The sequence below is a fragment of the Xenopus laevis genome, chromosome 3S (assembly GCF_017654675.1).
Source record: "Xenopus laevis strain J_2021 chromosome 3S, Xenopus_laevis_v10.1, whole genome shotgun sequence".
Classification (NCBI taxonomy): Eukaryota; Metazoa; Chordata; class Amphibia; order Anura; family Pipidae; genus Xenopus; species Xenopus laevis.
In genome coordinates, this window is record NC_054376.1 from 22,644,611 (window position 1) to 22,670,960 (window position 26,350).

The following is a 26,350-nucleotide window of genomic DNA, read 5'->3' on the forward strand; positions in this document are numbered from 1 at the left end:
AAAATTAAATTAAAAAAAAAGTTTGCTCTTTTAAAAAATTATTTGATTGCAGGATTCTGCTGAAACAGCACCATTAACTGGTGCAATTTTTTAAAAAAAGGCATGGTTTTCCATGACAGGATCCCATTAACATGTGCCTCTATGCAGCAGTTAAGTTCAGGGTTCCATCTGTGCTCTATGCCCATACATAAATAATTTTGTGCCAGATGAATAGAATGCAAAAAGTACATAAAAGAGAATTTCCACAGCATTTCTATGGAATGCCAATACTGATGAAATGTGCCAGTAATGATAACGGAAAAGATCCTAAAATTTGGGGAAAGGAGGCACGCATTGTAAGTAAATAATAACAGGGCAAAGTCTGCAGATTTTTTTCATGTTATCCCTTTTAGTAAAAGAACTGTATATTCTGCTACATGACCATATTAACCAGAAAGAAAAACAAACTGTATATTCTATTTCATGGCTATATAAAGACATGGAATCTGGTCAAGAAACCACGGGGTGACTTCTAATATCCTCAGATATTACAGCAGGTGCTACATTATTTTCTATAAAACAGCATAGTTGTGGCTCTTGGTTTCATGGCTCTATACACACACACATGCATGGGACCTGTTATCGTGAATGCTCAAGACCTGGGGTTTTCCGGATAACGTATCTTTCTGTAATTTGGATCTTCATACCTTAAGTCTACTAGAAAATCATGTAAACATTAAATAACCCCAACAGGCTTGATTTGCTTCCAATAAGGATTAATTAATCTTAGTTTGGATCAATTACAAAATACTGTTTTATTATTACAGAGAAAAAGGAAATTATTTTTAAAAATTTGGATTATTTGGATAAAATGGAGACTATGAGAGATTAGACTATTCTGTAAATTGGAACTTTCTAGATAACAAGTTTCCGTATAATGGATCCCATACCATACATGTCCAAATAGGACAAAAATTTTAATTACCCGCACATTTTAGCCGCTCCCATTTTATCTAAGCGAAGCCGTACAGTAAAATGTTCTTAACTTTTATTTAGAGCAATATTACAACACATTTTTAGCACAAGGTGCCGCTGTGATTTCGTATAAATCATATTAGCAGTTTAAAAAACTAAAAATAGATAGAGCGCTGAGCAGTACATTGTGAGGGTTTATATGTCCTTTACATGACCAGGTTGTGAATTCAAAGCACAGTTGTAAAAATAAAGACAAAAAGCACATAAGAAAAAAAGAACCTGAGGTAGAAATGCATAAATAAGGAAAGGGCGTACAAAACAGTATCCAAGTGTTTTGGATACACCATTGGGCTGTGTTGGTTCCTTTATCTTTTTCATTTTTACAACATGTTTATTGTTTTTTCATAAACAAGTCAGTATGGAACAGTACATAGACAAAATTCCAAAATATTGAATAAAGAAGCACAAAAATACAGTAAACAATGATGATCTTCATGAACAAACCTAGATCAATAAAGATCTAACAAAAAACCCCATCTGAAGCCTCTCCAATTTGCCTCAGAGGGGGAAAAAATTCCTTCCTGACTCCCAAATGGCAATTGGACTAGTCCCTGGATCAACTTGTACTATGAGCTATCTTCCATAACCCTGTATTCCCTCACTTGCTAAAAAGCCATCCAACCCCTTCTTAAAGGAGAAGGAAAGGTTAAAATGAAGTAAGCTTTATCAAAAAGATCTCTATAAATACACCAGTAAATCCTCAAAGTAATGCTGCTCTGAGTCCTCTGTCAAAAGAAATAAAGCTTTTCTTTCCTTCTATTGTGTACCATGGGCTTCTGTATCAGACTTCCCGTTTTCAGCATAAACCTCCAGGGCTAGGGCTTGAGCATGTTCAGTCTGCTCCTCTTTCCCTCACCCCCTCTGTTTTCCCTCCTCCCTCCTGTAATTTGAGCCCAGAGCTGAGTGAGTAGGGAGAGACTCCGGCAGGAAGTGATGTCACACCAAGTTAAAATGGCAGCTACTATCCTAAACAAACAGAGAGAGAGCTTCTAGAGCTGTTAACTCAGGTATGGTAAAGCAGTCTACAGAATAAATATAGTGTTATAGCTTGTACTATTGTGGCTAATCTTGTCCTTTAAAGCTGTCTAATGTATCAGCCTGTACAACTGATTCAGGGAGAGAATTCCACATCTTCACAGCTCACTGTAAAAAACCCCTTCCGAATATTTAGATGGAACCTCTTTTCTTCTAATCGGAATGGGTGACCTTGTGTCAGCTGGAAAGACCTACTGGTAAATAAAGCATTAGAGAGATTATTATATGATCCCCTTATATATTTATACATAGTTATCATATCACCCCTTAAGCGCCTCTTCTCCAGAGTGAACATCCCCAATTTGGCCAGTCTTTCCTCATAGCTAAGATTTTCCATACCTTTTATCAGCTTAGTTGCCCTTCTCAGCTTAGTTACCCTCTCTAATACAATAATGTCCTGTTTGAGTGATGGGGACCAAAACTGCAGTACATATTCTAGATGGGGCCTTACAAGTGCTCTATAAAGTGGAAGAATGACTCCCTCCTCCCATGAATCTATGCCCCTTTTAATACAGCTCAAGACCTTATGCCCTTGATGCTGCTGACTGGCATTGCTTGCTACAGCCAAGTTTATCATATACAAGGTCCTTTTCCAAAGTTGGAATAGTATTCTTAAACCCAAGTAAAGAGGAGGGAAATGGATATACAAAATGTTTTAAATTTTGAAGTGGAGTAAAAGGTGTAATATGATTACAGGACTCTTAAAAAGAAATCTCCAAACATATATAGAATCTCTGAATATTGGATTGCTTTTGAAATAACTGGGAATATCACACCACTTTTTATGAAGAATCAATAAAATATGACCAAATGAAGGATGGCAAAATTCAATTTCTGTATTAGTATATCTAGACCCACCATATAACCATAACATAACATAGCAATGAGGCTATGTTAAATTTCCTGAAATTCGGTACATTTAAGCAACCTTTTCATGGGTGAAATTGCAATTTATACAAAGAAATCTTTGGTTTAGTACAACCCCATAAAAAGTATGATAAAGCTGAATTTAAAGCTTTAATATCAGAATGCTTAAGTGATAATGGAAGGTTAATTAAGGGATATTAATTTAGTAAAAATAAGCATCTTGAAGAAAATGTTCCTCCTCTTTAAATTTAAAGGTGCATCTTTCCATTTTTTGCATTGAGAAACAACAAATTTAATAGCAGTTCAAGTCATATAACTTGGTCAATTCAACTGGAATTTTCAAGCCCCAAATACACCAAGAAATCCTTGGGTCTTTAGGTTCAATTTTTTTAAAACAGAATTGGAAACGCACCCAGAAACATCTCAAAATTCAGTTTTCTCAGAATTGATTTTATAACCAGAAACCCTTCCATAAGAAGCCAAAACATCAAAGATTTTATATAATGTATTATTTGGGACTTTCACTATTAGCAATAAGTCATCTGCAAAAAACAATTTTAATTTGGGATCTATTAAGATTAACCCCTTCAAAAATGAACTATCTTTACCATGAAACAGAATATCTTTAACCAGAATGCACAAAAAAGGAGCCATTGTTGTATTCAAGGACTTATAAAAAGAAGATGTTAATCCATCAGGACCACTTGCTTTTCCACATTTGAGAGATTTAATAGTGTTAACAACCTCTTCTATAGTATTTTTTGTTTTATTTAGGGCTTCTAACTGAGTATGTGAAATCTGTGGGAATGAAGTATTATTAAAAGGGGGGTTCCTCAATTCTCAGAAACTGAGGGAGAATAAAGAATTTGAAGATAAACTTTAACGATTTCCACTATTTTTAAGGGATCATTTGTTAGAATTCCTTTCTTGTCTCTGAGTTTTATTAATTGGGTTTTTTTAGACCAACATTGCATAATGTTTGACATGTATCTATTAGCTTCGCTATTGTGATTATTAAACTTGGCATTCCTATAAGAGTTTATAATTTTTTCTCTTACTTCTGTTCAAGCTTTTACCTTAGAAAGTGTTTCTTAATTTGTTTATAATCAATTACATTCTCAACTACTGGATTATTTTTTAGTTTTAGATATGAGTCAAACAAAGACATTTAATTTAAAAAATTCAGAATTAACCTTCCTTAGAAGTCCCTTTTTATAAGATGTAATTTCCCCTCTCACTACTACCTTTAAAGTTTCCCAGAGAAGGGTTGTAGGACTTTGTTCATTGAAGAGAATACATGTTATCAAAGTAAATCTATTTTCCAGGAATTCAATTAAGTCTTTTCTATCCAATAAAAATGATGGGAATGACCATGGGATAAATCTTTTAATTCTCTGTGAACCAATAATACTTGTTTTAAGAGGAGCATGGTCTGAATGTTCAATGAGACCTATATTAACTTGGGCCATCTTATCAATAACATCATTTAATACAAAAAAATAATTAATTCTTGTACCCACGTTATGAGGATAGGGAAAAAAATTGTCCTTTTTAGATGGATGGAAAATTCTCCAGGCGTCATTTAAACCAGTATAGTTAATAAAATGGCTTAACAACTTGAAATTTCCTTTAGAAGGACAAGGAACTGAAGATATTCAATCCATTTTGAAATTATGAATTTCATTGAAATCCCCCCCAACAATAATATTCTTTTAAGGGAACAAAGAAATCTTATGTGATATCTGAGAAAATAATGCTTCTTTGTCTTTAGCAGGGGCATATATAGAAGCAAAATGCCAAAGTTTATCCCTTATCTTAACTTCTGCCAAAATGAATCTTTGTCTTTCTCTATTTGAACACTATCAACATTTAAATTCTCCCTAAATAGGATTGCAACTCTTTTCTTTTTAACTGCTGCAGAGTAAACCATTTTCCCTACCCAGCCTTTAAAGAACCTCCAATAGGAGATCAGATTACTGTAAAAGCATTACATCTGCGTTTAGTTTCCCTAGATGTTTCGAAACCTTATTTCTCTTTGTAAAATAATTAAGACCATTAACATTACAGGAAATTACATTCAAGTTGTTTGAATTAAGTGACATCTCCCACTAAGTAAAGTGATAAAAGAAAAAGAAATTTAAACTTTCTAAATTCTAAGGGGCAGATTTATCAAAGGTCGAAGTGAAAATTCGAATAAAAAAATTCAAATTTCAAGCTAATTTTTGTGTACTTTGACTAGGGAATAGTAAAATTCAATTCAAAAAAGAAATTTGAAAATTCGAATAGTGAAATTTATCATGTACTGTCTCTTAAAAAATTCAACTTCGACCATTCGGCATCTAAAACCTGCCGAATTGCTGTTTTAGCCTATGGGGGAACTCCTAGAACCTATATGGAGTCAATTAGTGGACTTTGAAAAATCAAAGTTTTTTTTTTTTGCAAAAACTTTGATGCCGAATAGTCGTAGTTGAATTTTTAAAGAGACAGTACATGATAAATTTTGATATTTGAATTTTCGATTTTTTGCAAATTGGAATTGAATTTAGACTATTCCCTAGTCACAGTACACCAAAATAGCTCGAAATTTGATTTTTTTTCATTTCAAAAATTCACCTCTACCTTTGATAAATCTGCCCCTCATTGTCTATAAAGTGAGACAAACTGCCTGTTGGAGAACATGGAGATCTGGATCTATCTCTTTGAATAGTATCTGAAGAGGTTTTATTCTTAGAGGGCTTAAATGACAAGTAATGTCAAACAAAAATTTTTTAACAAATTTGTTTGTATATAAAGAAAAAAAAACCACCAGACATTTGTAACTTTAAAATCGCAAAGTCTGTATTAAAAAATAACTTACCAAAACTCAACTTTCGCTCCTCTTCAGAAAAGGCGACATGGCAACAATCCATCATGCAGCACTCGATTTCTCCTCCCTGGCTATCTCCTATAGAAGGCAGGGAGGAGAAATCGACCGCCACACGATGGATCGTTGCCCTGTCGCCTTTTCTGAAGAGGAGCGCAAGCGAAGTTTCGGTTAGTTATTTTTTAATAAAGACTTTGCAATTTTAAAGTTACATATGTCTTGGTGGGTTTTTTTTTCGTTATATATAAACAATTTTTTTTTTTTTTTTTTTTTTTAAATTGATGTTACTGGTCCTTTAAGACCCGAAACAGAAGTGGGTCTGAAATCTTGTGTAGATTTTCCTGAATGAGGAGTAGTATTACTTAATTTAGAGACACTTGAGCTCAAGAAATCAAAGTTTTTCTTTTCCAGATGGGAAACAAACTGGCCTGCTTCTCTAGAGTCATTGAACACTCTGTTGCCCGAAGGCAAAAAAATTATCAATGTAGCTGGATAGGATAATTAAAAGTTCACTTTTAGATTAGTAAAGTTTTGCATGAATTAGAAAACGCTTTCATTTTCTGCGAGGGAAATTAAGAATAATCCTGAAAGATTAGAATTTTATTTATTTCCATCAATTTCAAGTCCATTTTTCTTTTTGTAAGCTTGTAACAACAAATTATTTTCCGAGTAATCAAGAAACTTTACTATAACTTTACTATGACAACTCTGGGTTTAGATTGGTTAGAATCAGAAAGTGGGACAATTCTATGTAATATTTATAGCTTGAATATATATTCTAGAAGTTGAATTAAGAGTCATCAAAAACCGAGGAAACCATGTCTTCCAACTCCACCATCTTTTTTGTATGCCCTTCCAGCTTTTCAGAAATCAGATTAATTTTCTATTGAAATTTATCTAACAATTTTTCTATAGTAGACTACTATTTTTCTCACTTTTTTTTTTAACTTATTCCACTTCCTCTTCCTTTCTCGCTTTTTAGATTTTCTTTATACTCCTTTTTTTCCAATTCAGTTTATTACCCCATCTTTTTTATTTATTCTATCCTTTTTTCTGATTTTCCTCTTTTTTTACCTCTCTTTTTCTGACTTTTTCCTCTCTTTTCTCTTTTTATTTTTATTTTTGTAGCTTCTTCTCTTTTTATTGGCAAAGCAAATTCAGTCCATTTCGCAGCACTAGAAAACTGCACAACTGTTGCTCAACTCAGTAATGTTTAAACCAAATAAGCAGTAATATCTGACCAAACTTTAAATAGAACAAAAAATATTTCTTAATAATAAAATATATCAATTTCTCCTCACACTAAAAACAATAAGCTGTTCCGTTGTTCAGGACAAATAATATTTAGCAGTTGGTCCATTCTGCAAGACAGCCGCCATTAACTGTAACACCCACCAAGTACCTCAGCAAATGTATATAGTCTTGTCGAAGTCACCAATTAGGTGATACACTGAAATTTACAGGCAGCTCTGTACTGTAGAAAAAGCGATAATTAGCAGCTGTATCTTTCTGTAAGACAGGTGCCGCATAAGCACAAAATTAAAGCTCAAAGCCGAGACACCATTTTAGAGACCCATAATCACTCTGAAGCTACTGTGAGCAAAGCTGCCTCTCAGAAAATATACGTAAAGATGTCCAACACGTTCCCAAACCTCATTTGGGAGAGAAGAATTAGTAACCCGATATAATAGTTTAGGGCTTATTACAGAGCTCCGCTACCCTGCCGCTACCTCCATCAGATGCCAAACCGAAAGTCATTTTCATTATCACAAGCGGAAGTTATTGCCCATACAATCAATAGAGACAGTGGTCCCTCAATGTCACAGAGAGACCAGCAATGACTTTGAAGGCACTTCAGACTTTAGCAGCTAAGACCAGAGTGAGGTTCATTGAGCACAAGGCTAATTTAGAACCTCTTAATGGATAAGTAAATCTGACAAATAAGTGAAAATTGTAGAGTTGATGGGAGTGCTATTCTAAGAAATTTTGCAATGTGCATTCATTATTTATTTATTTTTCTAATTCCAAGATATTAAAGTATACATGTATTGTTAACATTAATGAATTTCGTAACAACTGCGCCACCTACTGGTCATTTTCCAGCCAGTCTGACCACCAAGTAGTCAAGGAAGTTGTCATGAGATAAAAATAGAGCTGCTCTGATGTTATCCTGTTTAGGAAAGATTTTAAAAAGGTGTTTAATTTGTTTCCTAAGCTGACAACTTCATTGACTACTTGGTGGTCAAACAGGTTGGAAAATGACCAGCAGCTGGTGCTGTTGCAACAAGTTCATGTTAACAGTACTTGCAACCTTTAATATCTTGGAATTTTAAAAAAACAGAAATATGAATGTACATTGCAAAAGTGCTTAGAATATCATCCCCTTCAATTTTATATTAACTTCTTTTTAAGGTTTATTTTTCCTTTAAGGGTCTAACTGCCCCCCATTATAAAAGGAACAATGTTTGCCAAAGTGCAGTAAACCATAGCAAATAAAATGTTTGTTTTTAACCAGATGACCAGTAAATGCTACCATTTGAAGTTGGTTGAACTTTTAGTTTCACCCTTTGATAAATACGCCTTTAAAAATCCCATAGAAATTAATGGAATGATGCGCTATTTCACTCTAGAGGACAGTGGTGATTTCTAACTTCACTCTTTGATAAATATACCCCTAAGGATCCATTATTTACAATCACTGGGTCAGTAGTAAGTTTATTGTTTAGAAAATTAGAAAATACAGGGGGTACTGATCAGTGTCAGTAAGGTCAATATGGAAAACCATTTGCATTTTGGTCAAGTGCAGGGCTACTCGGAACTCATAATACTGACTTCAGTGGTGGTTGACCTGGTATGTCACATTTGTGGGGTCCACAACCCTACAAATAGAGTGAGCAATGTGATATATGTATTTGGATTTTAAAGGGAAATCCTTTATACTTGGGGTGCTAAAGCTTAGGCACCCCAAGGTAATCGGACTTACTTACTATGTGCTCATATCAGCAGAAAACTGCACCGGCCTAGGGTTTTTCCAGCGAGCACCATGGTTCTTTTTTCTTCAAATTTCCCTGGGCAGACACATGCGTAGTAGAACTGCAGACTTTTTCATTAAAGTTTGGCTTTTCACTCTACTGCGCATGTGCACCGGCGCAAAGAAAGAAGAAGCCGGATCATTCCGTGGTGCTCACTGGAAGAACCTTGGGCCGGTGCAATCACTTGGGGTGCCTAACTTTTGGCACCCCCAAGTAAAAAGGACTTTCCTTCTCCTTTAAAATCCAAATACAGATATCGCACTGCTCACTCTATTTGTTGGGTTGTAGCCCCCACAAATGTGACATACCAGATCAACCACCGCTGTCAGTAACATAGTATTATGAGGTGCAGGTAGCCCTGCACTTGACAAAATGCAAATGGTTTTCCATTGTGACCTCACTGACACTGATCAGCACCCCCAAGTATACTAGGACTTTCCTTCTCCTTTAATGAGAAAAACAAATCAGACATATAGTAACCTAGTATATGTTACTAGGTTACTATATGTCTGATTTGTTTTTCTCATTAAAGGAGAAAGTAAGGTTGAAAAAAGACACACGTCCATCAAGTTCAACCTTTTATTTATTTATTTTATTTATTTTTTTAATCCGCCTAATTGCTAGATGATCCACATAAAGGAAAAAACCCATCTGAAGCCTCTCCAATTTGCCTCAGAGGGGGAAAAATTCCTTTCTGACTCCAAAATCGGACTAGTCCCTGGATCAACTTGTACTATGAGCTATCTTCCATAAACCTGTATTCCCTCACTTGCTAAAAAGCAATCCAACCCCTTCTTAAAGCTATCTAATGTATCAGCCTGTACAACTGATTCAGGTAGAGGATTCCACATCTTCACAGCTCTCACTGTAAAAAAACAAAACCCCTTCCGAATATTTAGGCGGAACCTCTTTTCTTCTAATCGGAATGGGTGACCTTGTGTCAGCTGGAAACACCTACTGGTAAATAAAGCATTAGAGAGATTATTATATGATCCCCTTATATATTTATACATAGTTATCATATCACCCCTTAAGCTCCTCTACTCCAGCGTGAACATCCCCAATTTGGCCAGTCTTTCCTCATAGCTAAGTTTTCCATACCTTTTACCAGCTTAGTTGCCCTTCTCTGTACCCTCTCTAATACAATAATGTCCTGTTTGAGTGATGGAGACCAAAACTTTACGGCATATTCTAGATGGGGCCTTACAAGTGCTCTATACAGTGGAAGAATGACCCCCTCCTCCCGTGACTCTATGCCCCTTTTAATACAGCTCAAGACCTTATTTGCCCTTGATGCTGCTGATATTGCTTGGTACAGCCAAGTTTATCATCTACAAGGACTCCAAGGTCTTTTTCCATAATGGATTTACCTAGTGCAGTCCCATAAAGGGTTTAAGTGGCTTGGATATTTTTACATGACTTTACATTTATCAACATTGAATCTCATTTGCCATTTAGCTGCCCAGATTGCCAGTTTGTCAAGATCATGTTACAAGGATGCCACATCCTGGATGGAATTAATTGGGCTGGATAGTTTTATGTCATCTGCAAACACTGATACATTACTTACAACACCCTCATTCATTAATGAACACGTTAAATAAAAGTGGACCCAATACCGAGCCATGAGGGACCCCACTAAGAACCTTACTCCAAGTAGAGAATGTACCATTAACAACCACCCTCTGTACCCAGTTTCCTATCCATGTGCAAACGGCTTCATTAAGCCCAACAGACCTTAGTTTAGAAAGTCGTTTGTGGGGAACAGTATCAAACGCTTTGGCAAAATCCAAATAGATCACATCTACTGCCCCCCCCACTGTCCAGAATCTTACTTACCTCATCATAAAAAGCAATCAAATTTGTCTAACATGACCTATCCTTCATAAAGCCATGCTGATTGTTGCTCATAATGCCATTCACTAGGACAAAATTTTGAATGTGATCCTTTAACAAGCCTTCAAATAATTTGCCCAACACAGATGTCAAATTTACTGGCCTATAATTGCCAGGCTGAGATCGTAATCCCTTTTTAAATATTGGAATAACATCAGCTTTTCTCCAGTCCATAGGTACCATACCAGATGAAAGTGAATCTGAGAAAATCAGAAATAGGGGCTTGTCTAAAACTGAACTAATCACTCTTAGAACCCTGGGGTGTATGCCATCAGGCCATGGAGCCTTGTTTACATTCATTTTTATTAAAGCTTTATGAATCGTATCCTGAGTCAGCCACTGACTAGATTGAGATGAGCCATTAGTGCAGCTATAAAGTGAGCCTGGGAACTCAGACTCATCTATTGTATACACTGAAGAAAAGAACTGATTTAGCAAATTTGCCTTTTCTGTATCTGTTACAACCATACTGGTACCATTATTTGATGGAGCAACACTTTCAACCTGCATCTTTTTACTATTAATATATTTTAAAACTTTTTAGGGTTCGTTTTCACCTCCACCGCAATTAACTCTTCATTTCCTTTCTTTGCCTTCCGGATTGCTGATTTACAACATTTATTACAGTGTTTATATTCATTAAATGCAGCTTCTGTCCCAACAGATTTGTAGTTTTTAAATGCATTTCTCTTCTTTCCTATTAACTTCTTTACTTCTATATTAAGCCACATAGGATGATTCTTAGAGCTTCTACATTTCCTCCTTAAGGGAATAAATTGAGAACAGTAATGATTTAATATCATTTTAAGTGACAACCATTTCTGTTCTGTGTTTTTAGCTGAAAATGTAATGTCCCAATCAATACTCTGTAGGGCAGCCCTCAAGGCACTAAAATTAGCTTTTCCAAAATTCATGGTTTATGTTGCCCCAGTATATATTTGTTTTTTGCACCAGACATTAAGGGGCACATTTACTAAGGGTCGAATATCGAGGGTTAATAAACCCTCGAATTCGACCCTCGAGGTAAAATCCTTCGACTTCGAATATCAAAGGCGAACGATTTAACGCAAATCCTACGATTGAGCGATCGAAGAAAAAAAATCCTTCTAATCAAACGATTCGAATGATTTTAATCCATCGATCGAAGGATTTTCCTTCGATCAAAAAAACCTTAGAAGTATGTAGTCAAAGTTTTTTTTAAAGAGACAGTACTTCAACTATCGAATGGTTAAATAGACGAACGAAGTCGAAGTCGTAGTCGAAGGTCGTATTAGCCTATTCGATGGTCGAAGTACCCCAAAAAAAACGTAAAAATTCAACGTTTTTTTACTTCGAATCCTTCACTCGAGCTTAGTAAATGTGCCCCTAAATGACATAACATTATGGTCACTATTACCCAGGGCCTACAATTAATTTGCTGGACTCTTTACAATCGGTGAAGGACTCCACCGATAAGACTTCTGCCCCCTCATTTTCTAACATAACCTCCTCCTTTATATAAGCTTTTAAATCCTGCCTAACAAACAGACATACCCCTCCTCCCTTTCTATTGCCTCTGTCCCTCCGAAACAAAGTATAGCCACTGATATTAACTGCCCAGTCATGCAACTCATTCAGCCATGTTTCGGCCACACCAATCATATCATATTTTCCCTCCAGCACCAGTCAGACTCCTTGCATTTGCAAACATACATTTAATACTTTTTAGATAGAAAGAGGTATAATTAATTTATACCAATACCGCTTTACTGCACTATTGACAAAAAGGGGGGGGGGCTGCTTCCTTGAATATCACCATTAACACCAGGTTAAAACGACACAGGAAATCTGAAATCGAATGCAAAAGGAAGCGCACACATAGAGTAGTATTGTCTCAATTAAGATAAGCAATTAAGCCCCTAGAGGCACAGAGTGTTTAAAAATGGTGCCTGGAGAGCTATATTGCAGAAGATCCACCAGTGTGATATTCTTCAAGATTCCCCCTTTCGGGTATACACTCACAAGATTTCTTGGATTTTTGATGCAAATAGTTATGTTCGTTCTTCACCTTATAAGTTTTCTCCAGTCATCCACCAAGTAGTATAATGAAGATATAAAGCAAAATATAGTATAATATTGCTTTAATAAATGTTAAAAATCACTATAAAACAAATGATTTTCTACTCACAAGGATCGCCAGATCATAAAGCACGTAGTACCCAAAGCAAAATAAAAGTCCGGAGTTCTCTGGGTCCAGGAAGGTTTCTCCTGTTGAGTCTGTGATCGATGAATATATCAAACTGCTCCAATATCCGTGATCAATGAATAAATCAAACTGCTCCAATATCCAACGCGTTTCACAGTCTCCCTTGACCGCTTCCTCAGGGAAGGTGTGATAATCACACAAGTCCTTGTTAATTATGTCGGTGCTGCTTTCCCCCTGTTGCAGACTTACCCGTTTATATTTATTGTGACATAATTACCCGCAACTTGATGTTTAAATTTTAACATTTGCAGCAAATACCCAATAAACATATAACATATTCCAAGAAATTCACAGTGTATTGTGATTATTATCTTATTAAGATAAGAACTGAGTAAACTTATTAAATTAAAAAGCTGCTAAATCCAAGTCTATGTTAAGACCTCTCGGAGTTAGAGAATTCAACCTATAAATCCAATATGTCTCCCTCTGTCGCAGCTTGATAAGTCTATCACCACCCTTATGTTTGTGGCTTATTTGTTCTAGTACTTCATATTTTAATTTATGTGGATCATGTTGGTGGATTTCCTTATAATGTTTTGGGACACTATGGTTGGTGCACTGTTTGCGAATGTTATTTACGTGTTCTAAAATCCGAGTACCAACAGTTCTCTTTGTGCGTCCTATATACAACATACAACATTCACATATTATTGCATAAACTGCATATATTGTCTTGCAATTATAAAATCTTTTAGGCTGTGGTAACCCTACCTCTTCATAATTAAATCCCTTCGGGGCAACAAAGTGGCAGGTTTTACACCTCTTGTGTGAGCACTTAAAGGTACCCTTAAGGCCTGACATGTATGTTGTTGTATCATCCTTATTAAGTACTTAATACTGGTTTCATATTGAACATATGACATGTGGTCCTCCCTATACTTAACAGTACCCCCAGCCCAATCTCCTCCCCCATTTTCCCTTTCTTTGTCCGCTATCTCATCTAACCTGTCTTCCACTGAATCTTTTACTGAACCCTTCCCCCCCACGCCTAGTTTAAAATCTCCTCCAAATGTCTAGCCATCTTCTCTCCCAAAACAGCTGCCCCATCATCATTGAGGTGCAGCCCATTCCTAGCAAAGAGCCTGTAGCCGACTGAGAAATCAGCCCAGTTCTCCAAAAACCCAAAACCCTCCTCCCTACACCAATCTCTCAGCCACACATTAATCTCCCTACACTCCCACTGTCTCCTTAGCGTTGCTCGTGGCTCAGGTAATATCTCTGAAAAAATTACCTTGGAAGTCCTCGCCCTCAACTTTACACCTAGTTTTTTAAAATTGTTCTTGCGGACTTCACCACCTCCTCTAACTTTGTCATTGGTACCTATGTGTACCAAAACAGCTGGGTCTTCACCAGCCCCTCCCAATAATCTGTCCACTCGTTCCTCCATATGCAAAATATAAAAACCTGTTTTTGTTGACAACAACAGTAAAGGGGGTGAACACATTTATTTTCAAGAGAAAAGGAGTGCTGGTCCATTTGCTATATATATCATAGTAATGGATGGCACAAACAAAAAAAATCCACCAACTGCCTTTATGCTTAGTGGTAGTTCAACAAGAACATGCACAGCAATAACTTAAAAAAGCAAGCTTCCATCAGCCCCAGCTAGCTTCATATTTTTGAGCTAATTTGGAACTCGGTGAAAGGTGACATTTTTGACCACACCCATTTTTGTGGCCACACCCTCCTAACTATCATGTCCATTTTACAGAATTTTGCAGGTTATGAAAGTTTGAACACATTTCTGTGGTGTTTATGTGTTATTACAGTTTTGCTAAGGACGGCGGGTTGAGCTGTCAAAATCGGTACTGTCTCATGAAAAACAGTTGGGAGGTATGCAGTGTAAAAATAAAAAATGGGTAAATAGGCTGTGCAAAATAAAAAGTGTTTCTAATAAAATTCATTAGACAAAAATATAATGTATAAAGGCTGGAGACAGTGACTGGATGTGTAACATAACAGAACAGAACACTACTTCAGCTCTCTAACTCTGACTTTGTAAGTGACTTTAAGGAGGACCAAATAACAGGTGGTGTGACTATAGAGGAAGCAGACCCCGCAGTCGCGAGGAATGGGGATGAAAGTCGGGCAGGACGTGGGCTGAGTCGGGGCAGGATATGTGCAGATGGGGGTGGGGCAGAGGTGGGACAGGGCGTGGGAGAGAGGATGGGGATTGGAGTGCACTGGGCCCCTTTTACGCAACTGGATATAACAGTATAGTGAGTTAAGCATGCATCTCAGATTCAAAAAAAGCAACAGGTACGACACATGTGAACCCCCTCAAGTCTTACTGCAAGAGCCGTGCCATGCCAGCCAGGCACCCTAGGCAACCTGGCCGGTTGCGGTGCAGCAGAGTGTGCGCATGTGCGAAATTTTCGCTGGTGTGCATATGCGATTTTGGTGCTAATGCGCATGCGTGAAATGGCATACACGCATGTGCAGAAGTGCAGTCATGCTGAAAAATAGCAGCAGCAGTCAGGGAGAGAGGGAACCGGACATGGGGTAGGCGACAGAGAAGGTACGTGCCTGGCACCCCCAAGGCATGTGCCTACTCTGCCTACCCCTAGTTCTGGCCCTGGTTACTGCCTAGTAACCAATCAGTGGAAACCAAGAGAGCTGCAAAGCAGGAAGTAGTGTTCAGGCTATTATGTTAGACATTCAGTTACTCCAGCATTTAAGTGTAGCACACCCTTGAGTGTACTTTTGCTGTGTATTAAGACTGTGTGTGACCAGGTTAAAACTGCTTGTAGTGTGCCCCAGACCCCAGTGTACCCGTGCAACTCCCGATACCTGGTGTAGGTCAATGCAGCAGGATAAAGGCCAGACAAGTTTCTTTGCAGTAACATAAACTTGTTTATTAATGGAGAACTGTTGCAATGGAGTAGTTCACGGATACTTAGATGTTCCCAGACATAATAGGATAGCTTCAAACAGCAATATTCCCTCCAGGGGGTACAAGGTGCTCCAGGTGAGCTAATATCCAATATATCAAAGTAACAGCAATAATAGACTTAGGAGATAGTTACCACTCTCACTAGGCACTAACCCCTCCGGATGAACACTAAGGCTTGGGTTTCTCAGCCTGGGGTCTTGTATCTTGGCACCGGACTCAGTCCTCACCTCACCCATTGTATTCAGCCTGGGGTCTTGGGTCTTGGCACCCTATCTGGTCCTTAACTCACCCCTGTAGTCCCTGTTCTAGTGGTTCACATACCACGGGGTCCTAACCCCACTATTTCTCCTCGTTGGAGCTACATCTGCTCACTAGCTACCCTGTGCTGACTCTCACTGCTAGAGTGACTATTACCGTATTTACTATCACTAACTCACACTTAACTAACTTTACCGGCAGACCTGGACCTGCAGTACCTCTCAGTGAGGCAAAGTCCCAGGACAGACCCCGAACACATGGTGCTAAACTCCTTTATATTATGAAATAGTGGCACCTAGTGGACAAACTCTGTATAGAACAATCCCAATGGACCCAGGAAGGGAAACATAGCTGCCTGAGCATACTAAAGGAAGACCAAGGTGTCCAAATACTAAAGGGGAACTGCCTGAGTAATTAACCCTACTTAAGCATTACATTTTTGGCTAACTAACTATATTTTTTTATGTTGCACAGCTTATTTACCCAGTTTTTATAGTTACACTATTCCTTTAAAATACATTTAATATGATGTAGCCAATACTTTTCTAGTTTTAAAAAAAAGAGTCATTCATTTATTTTTTGTACATCCCATTGTGATCAACGACAGCAAGTGCAGGAAATATAAGGGTGCATCACTATTATCAGAGCAGACAGCAGGCACAGGGATAATAAGTGTGCACCCCATTATCAGAGGAGGCAGCAGGCACAGGGATTATAAATGTGCACCCCATTATCAGAGGAGAAAGCAGGCACAGGGATTATAAATATGCACCCCCATTATCAGAGCAGGCAGCAGGCACAGGGATTTTAAATGTGCACCCCCATTATCAGAGCAGGCAGCAGGCACAGAGATTATGGGGCAAATTCATTAAGATTCGTAGTTGCGCCAGGCGTAACTTCGCCGCACTTCGCCGCACTTCGCCACACTTCGCCAGGCGTAGTTTCGCCAGCGCTTCACAAATTCACTAAAATCCGAAGTTGCGCTCAGGGGTAGCGTAAGGTTGCGAAGTTGCGCTAGCGTTGATTCGCTAAGTAAAGTGAAATTACGCTAGCGAAGGCTAATTTGCATACGGCACCAAATTCAAATTTCAATGGAGGAATACGTATCAGCACTACAAATGGCTAGAAAAGCTTCAAAACATCAAATAAAAATTTTATTTTGCCCTACACATGTGCCCACTGTCTTGGTAAGTTGCCATGAGTCAGGAGATGTAGGGGGGAAGGAGGGGAGCCCCAAAAAAATTTACCCAAAATCCAAAGAAGGGCTGGTGAACAGATATGTGAAGTGTACATCCCATTATCATCAACGACAGCAAGTGCAGGAAATATAAGGGTGCATCACTATTATCAGAGCAGACAGCAGGCACTGGGATAATAATTGTTCACCCATTATCAGAGCAGACAGCAGGCACAGGGGTTATAAGTGTGCACCCTATTATTTATTATTAGAGCAGACAGGAATTATAAAGGTGCACAGGGATTATGTGTGCACCCCATTATTAGAGCATACAGCTGGCACAGGGATTATAAATGTGCACCCCATTATCAGAGAAGGCAGCAGGCAGGCACAGGGATTATAAAGGTGCACCCCCATTATCAAAACAGGCAGCAGGCACAGAGATTATAAATGTGCACCCCATTATAAGAGAAGGCAGCAGGCACAGGGATTTTAAAAGGCAGCAGGCACAGGGATTATAAAGGTACACCCCCATTATCAGAGCAGGTAGCATTGTAAATTATGAAACCAAATGCATTGCACAAACATGTTGGATTTGTTTTGACATGCACCCACTCATAGTAAACAATGCTCTATATGTTTCTGTGCTTAGCATCTCTGTTGGTAGCATGCACCATATATTATATAGTGTGTGTGTCCCTAGGATTAAAACTGACAGGGAAAAAGCTTTATTTTTTTTGTTCAAAGAAAGGTAAAATTAGCCTGTGATGTGATTGTGTTTAAAACTGGTGAAATAATTTGAATAATAAGCAAGGAGGGGAACTAATAGTCGATAGAAATTGGAATTACACAGCAGTGAACTGAATATATTAGTCTTGGATAACTGCTATTATGTGTAGGAAAGGGGATAGGCAGTTTGTGGACAAACATCTCAGTGGAAAAATCAAACTCATTAAATCCCAATCTTAAAGTTCAATTTATCTAGGGACATCCGGCAGGGTGCGAAGGCAGTTGGGAGTAGCCAATCAGTATGTGTCACCCATCACCAGAGCCAATAATGTGGCAGTACGCAAGGAGAGGAGTGGGCTAATAGAAGGGTGGGTTACACCTGCGTAATGTTGTTATCAATTGGTGACCAGTGTTATAAGAAGAGTGAAAGTTATTGGGATTAGCAAAAGGAAGAAGAGGTAAAAAGGTGAGAGAATGAAACGTGAGGCCAGGAGATAAAAATCCAGTGGGCACAAGGGGAGGGAGGAAGCTAAACTAGGAGTTGGAAAATTAAGAATTGAATGAAGGTTTTTAAGTGGTGTGTGTTGGGAGAAATCTAAAAGTAGTAAAATAGAGGAAAAAGAGGTAAGGGATATACTGGGCAAAGGACGACTTTAGTGCTTAGGGAAATACATAGATTGAGAACAAAAGAAAATGAGAATTTCAGAAAGAATGTGATGGAGTGTAAGACAAGGGCAGGAGAGAAGAAGATAAAAGAGAAAAGAAGAGGAGAGTGTGAACGATACAGACACTGAGCGAGTCAGCCAGTCAGACCTGAAATAAGAAATGAGAATTTGAGAGAGACATTGATGGAGTAAAAGATAGTGACAGACATAGGGAGAAAATACAAGGTGAGAGAGGGAACGAGAATAAAAAGGGAGACCAGGCGGAACACAGAGAATTCAGTCAGTGGAATAAGAAGGAATGTAAAATCAAGACGAGGTGAATCAATAGGCAATCAGGGGGAACTAGAAGAAAAAAGAAAACCACAAAAGCAGAAACAGAGGAAAGGGATAGCTAGAGATCAGCAGGGAACAGAAACTGGTGGAGGCGTCCAATAGAATGGCATGCAATATATTGCAGGTACAATAAAAGTCTGCTATAACCACTTTATTCTGGGGGTTCAGTGCACATCTTTTTTTTTAATCCCATATAAGGAAACTTTAACTTGGAGGCAGATTTAAGGAGGGCATATAGGCTGAGAGTCTGGGGCAACATACAACCACTTGTTGTTGGTTCCCAGACCTATTCCATGGGCTAGATTATTATTATTATTAAGATCCTCAACTCTCCATCGCTAGTTCCATGTTGAGAGAGCAGAAGGCCTAAAGACACCTCAAGAAGTATGGAGACCCATCATCCTGGAGCATTTTTGCTCCCATCCTACTCTGAAATGAAATCTTCTGGATGCCAGTTTCCGACACATACTCCCTTCCACAAATTAAACCCCTCTGTATTAGGATGTCATCTGCCATCAGGGACACCACATTGCATTTCAGACATACTTAGCAGACCACTGCCTGCTTCACATAGCGGGATGTTCCCAGGATACCCTACAGTGCAAGGATATGGAAGTTCTTCATTACCTGGGAGTTGTTATGGAGAACAGGGCAGCATTTTGACAAAGAGTGGGTCCACATACTCCAACCAGAGCCGAGGAGGTTGGACAGACATTGACCAGGACTGGAGAGGAGGAAATCGAGCTCTGGGCAGTGGTAAGTAAAATTAAAAATATAATTTTTTAGATATTACACTTCTGGGAAGCATATTTAGAATATGACATATCATATGAAGCTGACCGAGATAAATATGGTTATTATAAACCGAGATAAAAATTTTAACAAACGGAGATATAATATAGTATTTGTCTGGGAACACGGCTTGTGATTACGGCACCAGGCACACATAAGTCAATTTATTTTTTTGTAAGTATATTTTAAGAAGCTGCTTTCCAAAACTTTCTCTTCCCATATTTATACCTAGTTAAATAAAAAGCATATGACCTTATTCTGACCTGCCTTTACAGATATGTGTTGCGTGAGCCAAACAACACTTACAAATATATTATCCATATATATATCAAATAAGAACTGGATTCTATCTGAAGATCATATAACCGTAATGGCTGCACTGTGCATTAATTTAAAAGGAGCGAGTACAGATTAAGGTTTTAGGCTCATTTAGGAAGAAATTTGGCCCTAAAAATGCATTTAAAATAATCCATATAACATTGTTGAAATGCATGCAACAGCAAGAAAATTTGCTTTGCAGACTTTTAAATATGTCATGGCTAGCAAAAGAAGCAGATCATGTGCCACAATGTGAGCATTAACATTTAAAACATATTTATAAAGCCCTGTGATCTGTAATAAGGTTGCACAGACCTGTTATCTGGAATGCTCTGGACCTGTGGTTTTTTTCAGATAATGTATCTTTCCGTAATTTGCATCTTCATACCTAGAAAATCATGTAAACATTAAATAAACCCAATAGACTGGTTTTGCTTCCAATAGGGATTACTTATATCTTAGTTTGGATCAAGTACAAGGTACTGTTTTATTATTACAGAGCAAAAGGAAATAATTTTTAACATATTGGATTATTCGATTATAATGGCGTCTATTCGGATCTTTCTAGATAATGGTTTTCGGGATACCTGTATAAGCAAACAGTTTAGCAATTACTCCACATCAAGCATAGAGAACAGCTGAAGAACATCAAATAAAAATAAATATAAAAAGTATTAGTACTATGTTCAGGGTATGTTCACAAAAAACACAAGCACCATGTGGGAGGAGGAAAGCAAGGTTATTTTGTGACAGTGTGAATGAAGTACAGAGAGAACTGGAGCATATAAATTTCAAAAGCCAAATAGAATACAGGTAAAGACAGGAGCCCCGGCACAGAATAGTTATTGGAGCTCAAGGCCAATGATACACACAATTTCCTCAGTAAGAATACAGACTTAAAACATCCTCAGTGTCTCTGGGACTGCCTTTGGAGATCATGGGACAATGTATATGACAATTTTTGGCTGAGAACATGTACAAGTTATGGTGCAGTTTTATGCACCATAAAACTTTTTTTATGCAACATGACCTGTATCATGAGACAGTACCTGCACATTCATCTGTAGGGAACAACATGGGTCTTCTTTATTGCTTAATTGTCAAAATGTGCTGCTGGGAACACTCTGCACAGTATGAACACTTTGTGCCATAGTGTCTGTAGTGTCCCAGTGTATTCCGTGCATTTAAAGGGCAATAATGTAAGACTTAATAATGGATGGAGGGCACACCAAAATTTTCAAAAAATGATAAGAGGTGCAGAAACAAATGTTACCCCTACTGCAGGTAACCTGTATCAATATTAAGGGGCCGATTCACTAAGGGTCGAATTTCGAAGTTAAAAATACTTCGAAATTCGACCCTCGAATTGAAATCCTTCGACTTCGAATATCGAAGTCGAAGGATTTAGCGCTAATCCTGCGATCGATCGATCGAAAGATTTTTCGTTCGATCGAACGATTAAATCCTTCGAATCGAACGATTCGAAGGATTTTAATCCAACGATCGAAGGAAAATCCTTCGATCAAAAAATCACAGGCAAGCCTATGGAGACCTTCCCCATAGCCTAACATTGACTTCGGTAGCTTTTAGCTGCCGAAGTAGGGGGTCGAAGTTTTTTTTAAAGGGGAAGTACTTCGACCATCGAATGGTCGAATAGTCGAACGATTTTTACTTCGATTCGTTCGATTTCGTTCGAATTCGAACGAATTTAACCAATTCGATGGTCGAAGTACCCAAAAAATACTTCGAAATTCGAAGTATTTTTCATTCGAATCCTTCACTCGAGCTTAGTGAATCAGCCCCTATATAATGTCTGTATGTTCGCACCCTCAAAATAATGTAAGACTCACCTGGTGTGTGATTCTTTTGTAGGACACATTGTGTAATCTCTATGTGTATTATTGGACATTATTGTTTTGCCATTATTGTTCTGTAGTGAACAAGAAGTATCTCCACGTTATTAATATACTGTACATGTACTACAGTGAGTGTTCTTTGTGCAATATTAGCTGACACTTTAGGCCTCATTTATTCATTTTCTCAAACACAAGTGCTAGAGAACTAATTGAGCAAATTACACCTCTTAGTTCTCATTTAGAAAACATTGGTACAAGGCACCGTGAGCAGTGCCATTGGGCTCCTATGGACCATGCATGGCGCTCCCTAACCTACACATCTAAATGACGCACAAGTTAAGGAATTGGTGGGGATGGGACGACTATGGCCGCTTTCCCTTGCCCCAGAAATAAAGCCCTGCATCTACGAATGCGAGGCAGGGTGCAAAGTAAAAAAAAAAAAACATGGAGCTAGCCCCTGTCTTTTGTTCTTTAAACTCTCCCGTAGTAGTCTTAAATGAAGCCTTATGTCTCCTGTTGGCTGTACAGTGTTATCCCATTGTGTAACTGTGTACATCAGTGCTCTAGCATTCCTTTTTAGATACACTACGTGGGACCCCCTTTCACAACAGTGTCTAGCTGGGTTTTGGTTTAATAGTCTCCCGTGATCATTATTCAATAATGGATCATTTCGTTTCTCTGTATTTTATTTTCCCTATCACTTCATAGCTCTTTTACCAACATCAGTGCTAACTTGCACTTGCCAGTAGCAACCAACCAGGTCTTTGCTTTTGTTTTCTCACTTATAGTAGGCAGTTGAAACTAACTGCTGATTGGTTGCTATTGGCAGTTTAGCACTTATGTTTGTAAATCAGCTACAATTTACCTTCCTAAGAAATAATTTTTGATAATGCTTATTGTCTAAATGGGTATATAATGCATTGGTTCTTATCGGTTTTCTCTTCATTCCCTTTTTTACCAGTTGTTGGATGAGTAATTTTCCCCTGTTATTGTTAAAGTATCTGTAGTTGGGTTCTGCAATATTCAACTTCTTCCAGCTGAATTTTCTTAGAAAAGCCATTGATTTTTACACCACTGTCCACCAAAACTTTTGGAAAATGCAGCTCAGATGTGTTGGTCGGTTTAATCACCACCTCTGGTGCCCCAGTTCCCTGACAATAATAACATACCAGGAACACTTTCTCACTGAAGCAAGGGGCACATTCAAGAAGCATCCAGTGTGGGACTGGGAAGCCGGTAGCCCACCATAAAACCTGTCCGGGTCAAAACTGGACAGATGCAACCCTAGCTGTGGATCAAATGGGAATATGGACCAGTGCAGCAGGGCTACTGGTTCGAAAGGGGCTTACGGAGAGGGCTTTTATTTATAAGCAATATGTGAACAAGTGTGATATATATTAGAAAAGTTAGGTGCAATAAGGAAATGTGTGACAAGGAAGCAGTTTTGGAAGGGTACGGCAGCTTGGTGGTAGTGCAGTTGGCATTGCAGCATTGTGGGTTCTGGGTTTGATTCTCACCAGGTCACTGTGCTATAGATTGTCCACCCAAAGCAGCCTTCCAATACACATTTATTAAAATATGTTTGGTACTGCATACAATTGCAGTTACATTTACAATCTGTCCTTATCTACACTGTCAACATGTGCCCATGTCTGTGTTTAGTTAATTTCTTAAAATTTATATGGGCAGAATATTCAGCCCCTGATAAACTTGACGCTAGTGGGAGCATAACGTTCCCAATTATTTAAATCTTTTATAACACAGAGAGTGTGTTTGCTAGAATTGGTGTTATTATTTGCTTCTATTTCTTTGTGTTTCCTCTTGAATAACTGACGATCTGATTATTTCTGTAGCTAGCAACACAGACGGATCTTCCCGAAAGAAGCACACACGCCCCACATTCACAGGCCACCAAATCTTTGCTTTAGAAAAGACTTTTGAGCAAACGAAATACCTAGCGGGACCAGAACGAGCCAGGCTAGCCTTCAGTCTAGGAATGAGCGAGTCCCAAGTTAAGGTGAGTCAAAATATTATCTTATAATTTATACATATTTTTAAAAAAAGTCTGCCAATCACATACCAGAAATCAACCTACTCAAGCTTTTTTCATTGATTTATATTACTGTAAAAAGTTTTGCTCTAAGGGGGGCGAAGTGCCTAAAACTGACCCTTCATTGAGATGAACAGCAATCGCTAAATTATCTTTTCCTGCATTTTCCTGTAAATAAAATTCTTTACCCGCAGCCATAAAAGTGCCCTCCCATGTCATTTCAAAGGTGATATCCACCCAGATGAATTTTATTCTGCATATGGAAAAAGAAAATGTAATTCTAAGAAGCTTTCCAATACACATTTATTAAAAATGATGTGTAAAGTGAACTGCAGTTGAAAGCAGTATCTATCTGTTATTCTCTAATCCAGTTTGCTATGACCTCAGACAGAAGTAAAAGAGCACTAAGCAACAAAAGCATCTCCCTTAGTGTTCAGGCAAAGACAGAAGTGCAACAGTCATGGACTTAAAGACATTGTGAAAAATAAATAACTGGCTAGTGGAGAGACAAAAAAAACACAGCTGCTGCTTGTAGTAGGAATAAGGATATTATGTCACCGAGAAGCTCCATAACCATATAAAGAGGCAAAGGCCAAGTGCTTTTATAAAAGTCAGAGAACCCTGAGGTGACTTATAAAAGCCTCATATTATAATTAGGGGGTACAATATTTATTATAATAAAAAAGTTATGGGGGGGATATTTACTAAGGTTTGAATGGTAAATTCAAATTCTAATTTTTTTTGGTCAAAACTCACAAATTCGAATTTAAAACCACCAACTCGAATTTGAGATTTACCACACCTCGACCTTGGAAACAGTTCTAATTTGACTATTCTCCACCTAAAACCTGCTGAGTTCATGTAGAAATCAATGGCAGAGGTCCCTTGAAGATTTAAGATGTTAAGATTTTGTTTAGAAAATTATGCCGCATAGAGAAAAAAAATGTTTTTTGGGGGAAATCGATTTGATTAGAGTTTTTGGGTCAGGGCTATTCAATTGAATTTTAGACGTTCTAATTTTTTTCATAAATAACATGCCATTCAAATTGTGAATAACATTTATTAGAGTTTTAAAAAAATTCACATTACTCTAAAATTCAACCTTTGACAAATAACCACTTTAGTTAGTCACGTAATTACATCAACCAAGTAGTTTATAAGACTATAAATTACGGGCTTTTGAAGGCTCTGTATTATAAAAACTTTGATATGCTGTTCATTCATTAACCTAAATATATTGTTCCTACACCTCTCAAGTGTTGCAAATTTGCCAGCCAACCAGGTGTCAGTAAAGAATGCTAGAAATTATTTTCTATAAGTTACTGCAACTTTATCTGCAACCCCTAGTCACAATTCTCTTCATAAATAAATGTGTCATCGTAGTCTCTTGGTTGTTTTTCAATAAACTCTAGTTTTACTTTTGCTCCTTAGGTTTGGTTTCAAAACAGACGTACTAAATGGCGCAAAAAAAGCCCAGTGGAAACCCCGGGGCTTCCTTCTCTGAGTACTCAAGCCCCCGGAGACCTAATCCCATCTGAGAATGAGGATGATGAATACAGCAAGCCACTGGATCCTGATTCAGATGATGAAAAGATCCGCCTGTTACTTAGAAAACACCGCGCAGCCTTCTCTGTGCTGAGTCTCGCATCCCACAACCTGTAACCACAACTCAACAATTGTTACTTACACCCTGCCCCACAACCCGCAATCACTAAAAATTACCCACCTAAACCGTTGCCAATGAAAAAAACGTCAAAATACCATTTTGAAGGGGTTGTTCACTTTGAAATTACATTTTAGTATGATGTAAAGGGTGATTTTCTGAGACAATTTGCAATAGGTTTTAATTTTTGATTATTTGTGCTTGTAGCTTTTTATTCAGCAGCTCTCCAGTTTACAATTTCAGCAATCTGGTTGCTTGGGTCCACATTCCTCTAGCAATCATGTACTGATTTGAATAAGAGACTGGAATATGAATAGGAGAGGCCCAAATACAAAGATAAGTAATAAAAGTTAGAAATGACAATACATTTGTAGCCTTACAGAGCATTTGTTTTTTTTTTAGATGGGGTCAGTGATATCCATTTGAAAACTGGAAAGAGTCAGAAGCAGAAGGCAAATTATTAAAAAAAAACTATAAAAATTAATAAGACCAATTGAAAAGTTGCTTAGAATTAGCCATTCTAAAACATACTAAATGAAAGCTAAAACATCCCTTTAAGAGCCCACTGTTTCACGATTTAAAGGGTTAGTCCACCTTAACAAAACTTTTTTTTCTCAAATAGTGCACTATTAAGACATTTTTCAATCCCTTTCCCTCTTGTATT

At 37.8% G+C, this 26,350-nt stretch overlaps 1 protein-coding gene across 1 annotated transcript; it reads left to right on the plus strand.

Annotated features, from left to right (window-relative positions):
* The first annotated feature begins 18,230 nt into the window (after window positions 1-18,230).
* Window positions 18,231-25,840, plus strand: nkx6-3.S (NK6 homeobox 3 S homeolog). Its single transcript, XM_018254663.2, has 3 exons — window positions 18,231-19,763; window positions 23,827-23,990; window positions 25,455-25,840. Exons 1-3 carry the CDS (start codon window positions 19,394-19,396, stop codon window positions 25,683-25,685), a joined length of 765 nt encoding a protein of 254 aa, XP_018110152.1. The 5' UTR covers window positions 18,231-19,393; the 3' UTR covers window positions 25,686-25,840.
* Window positions 25,841-26,350: the final 510 nt, after the last annotated feature.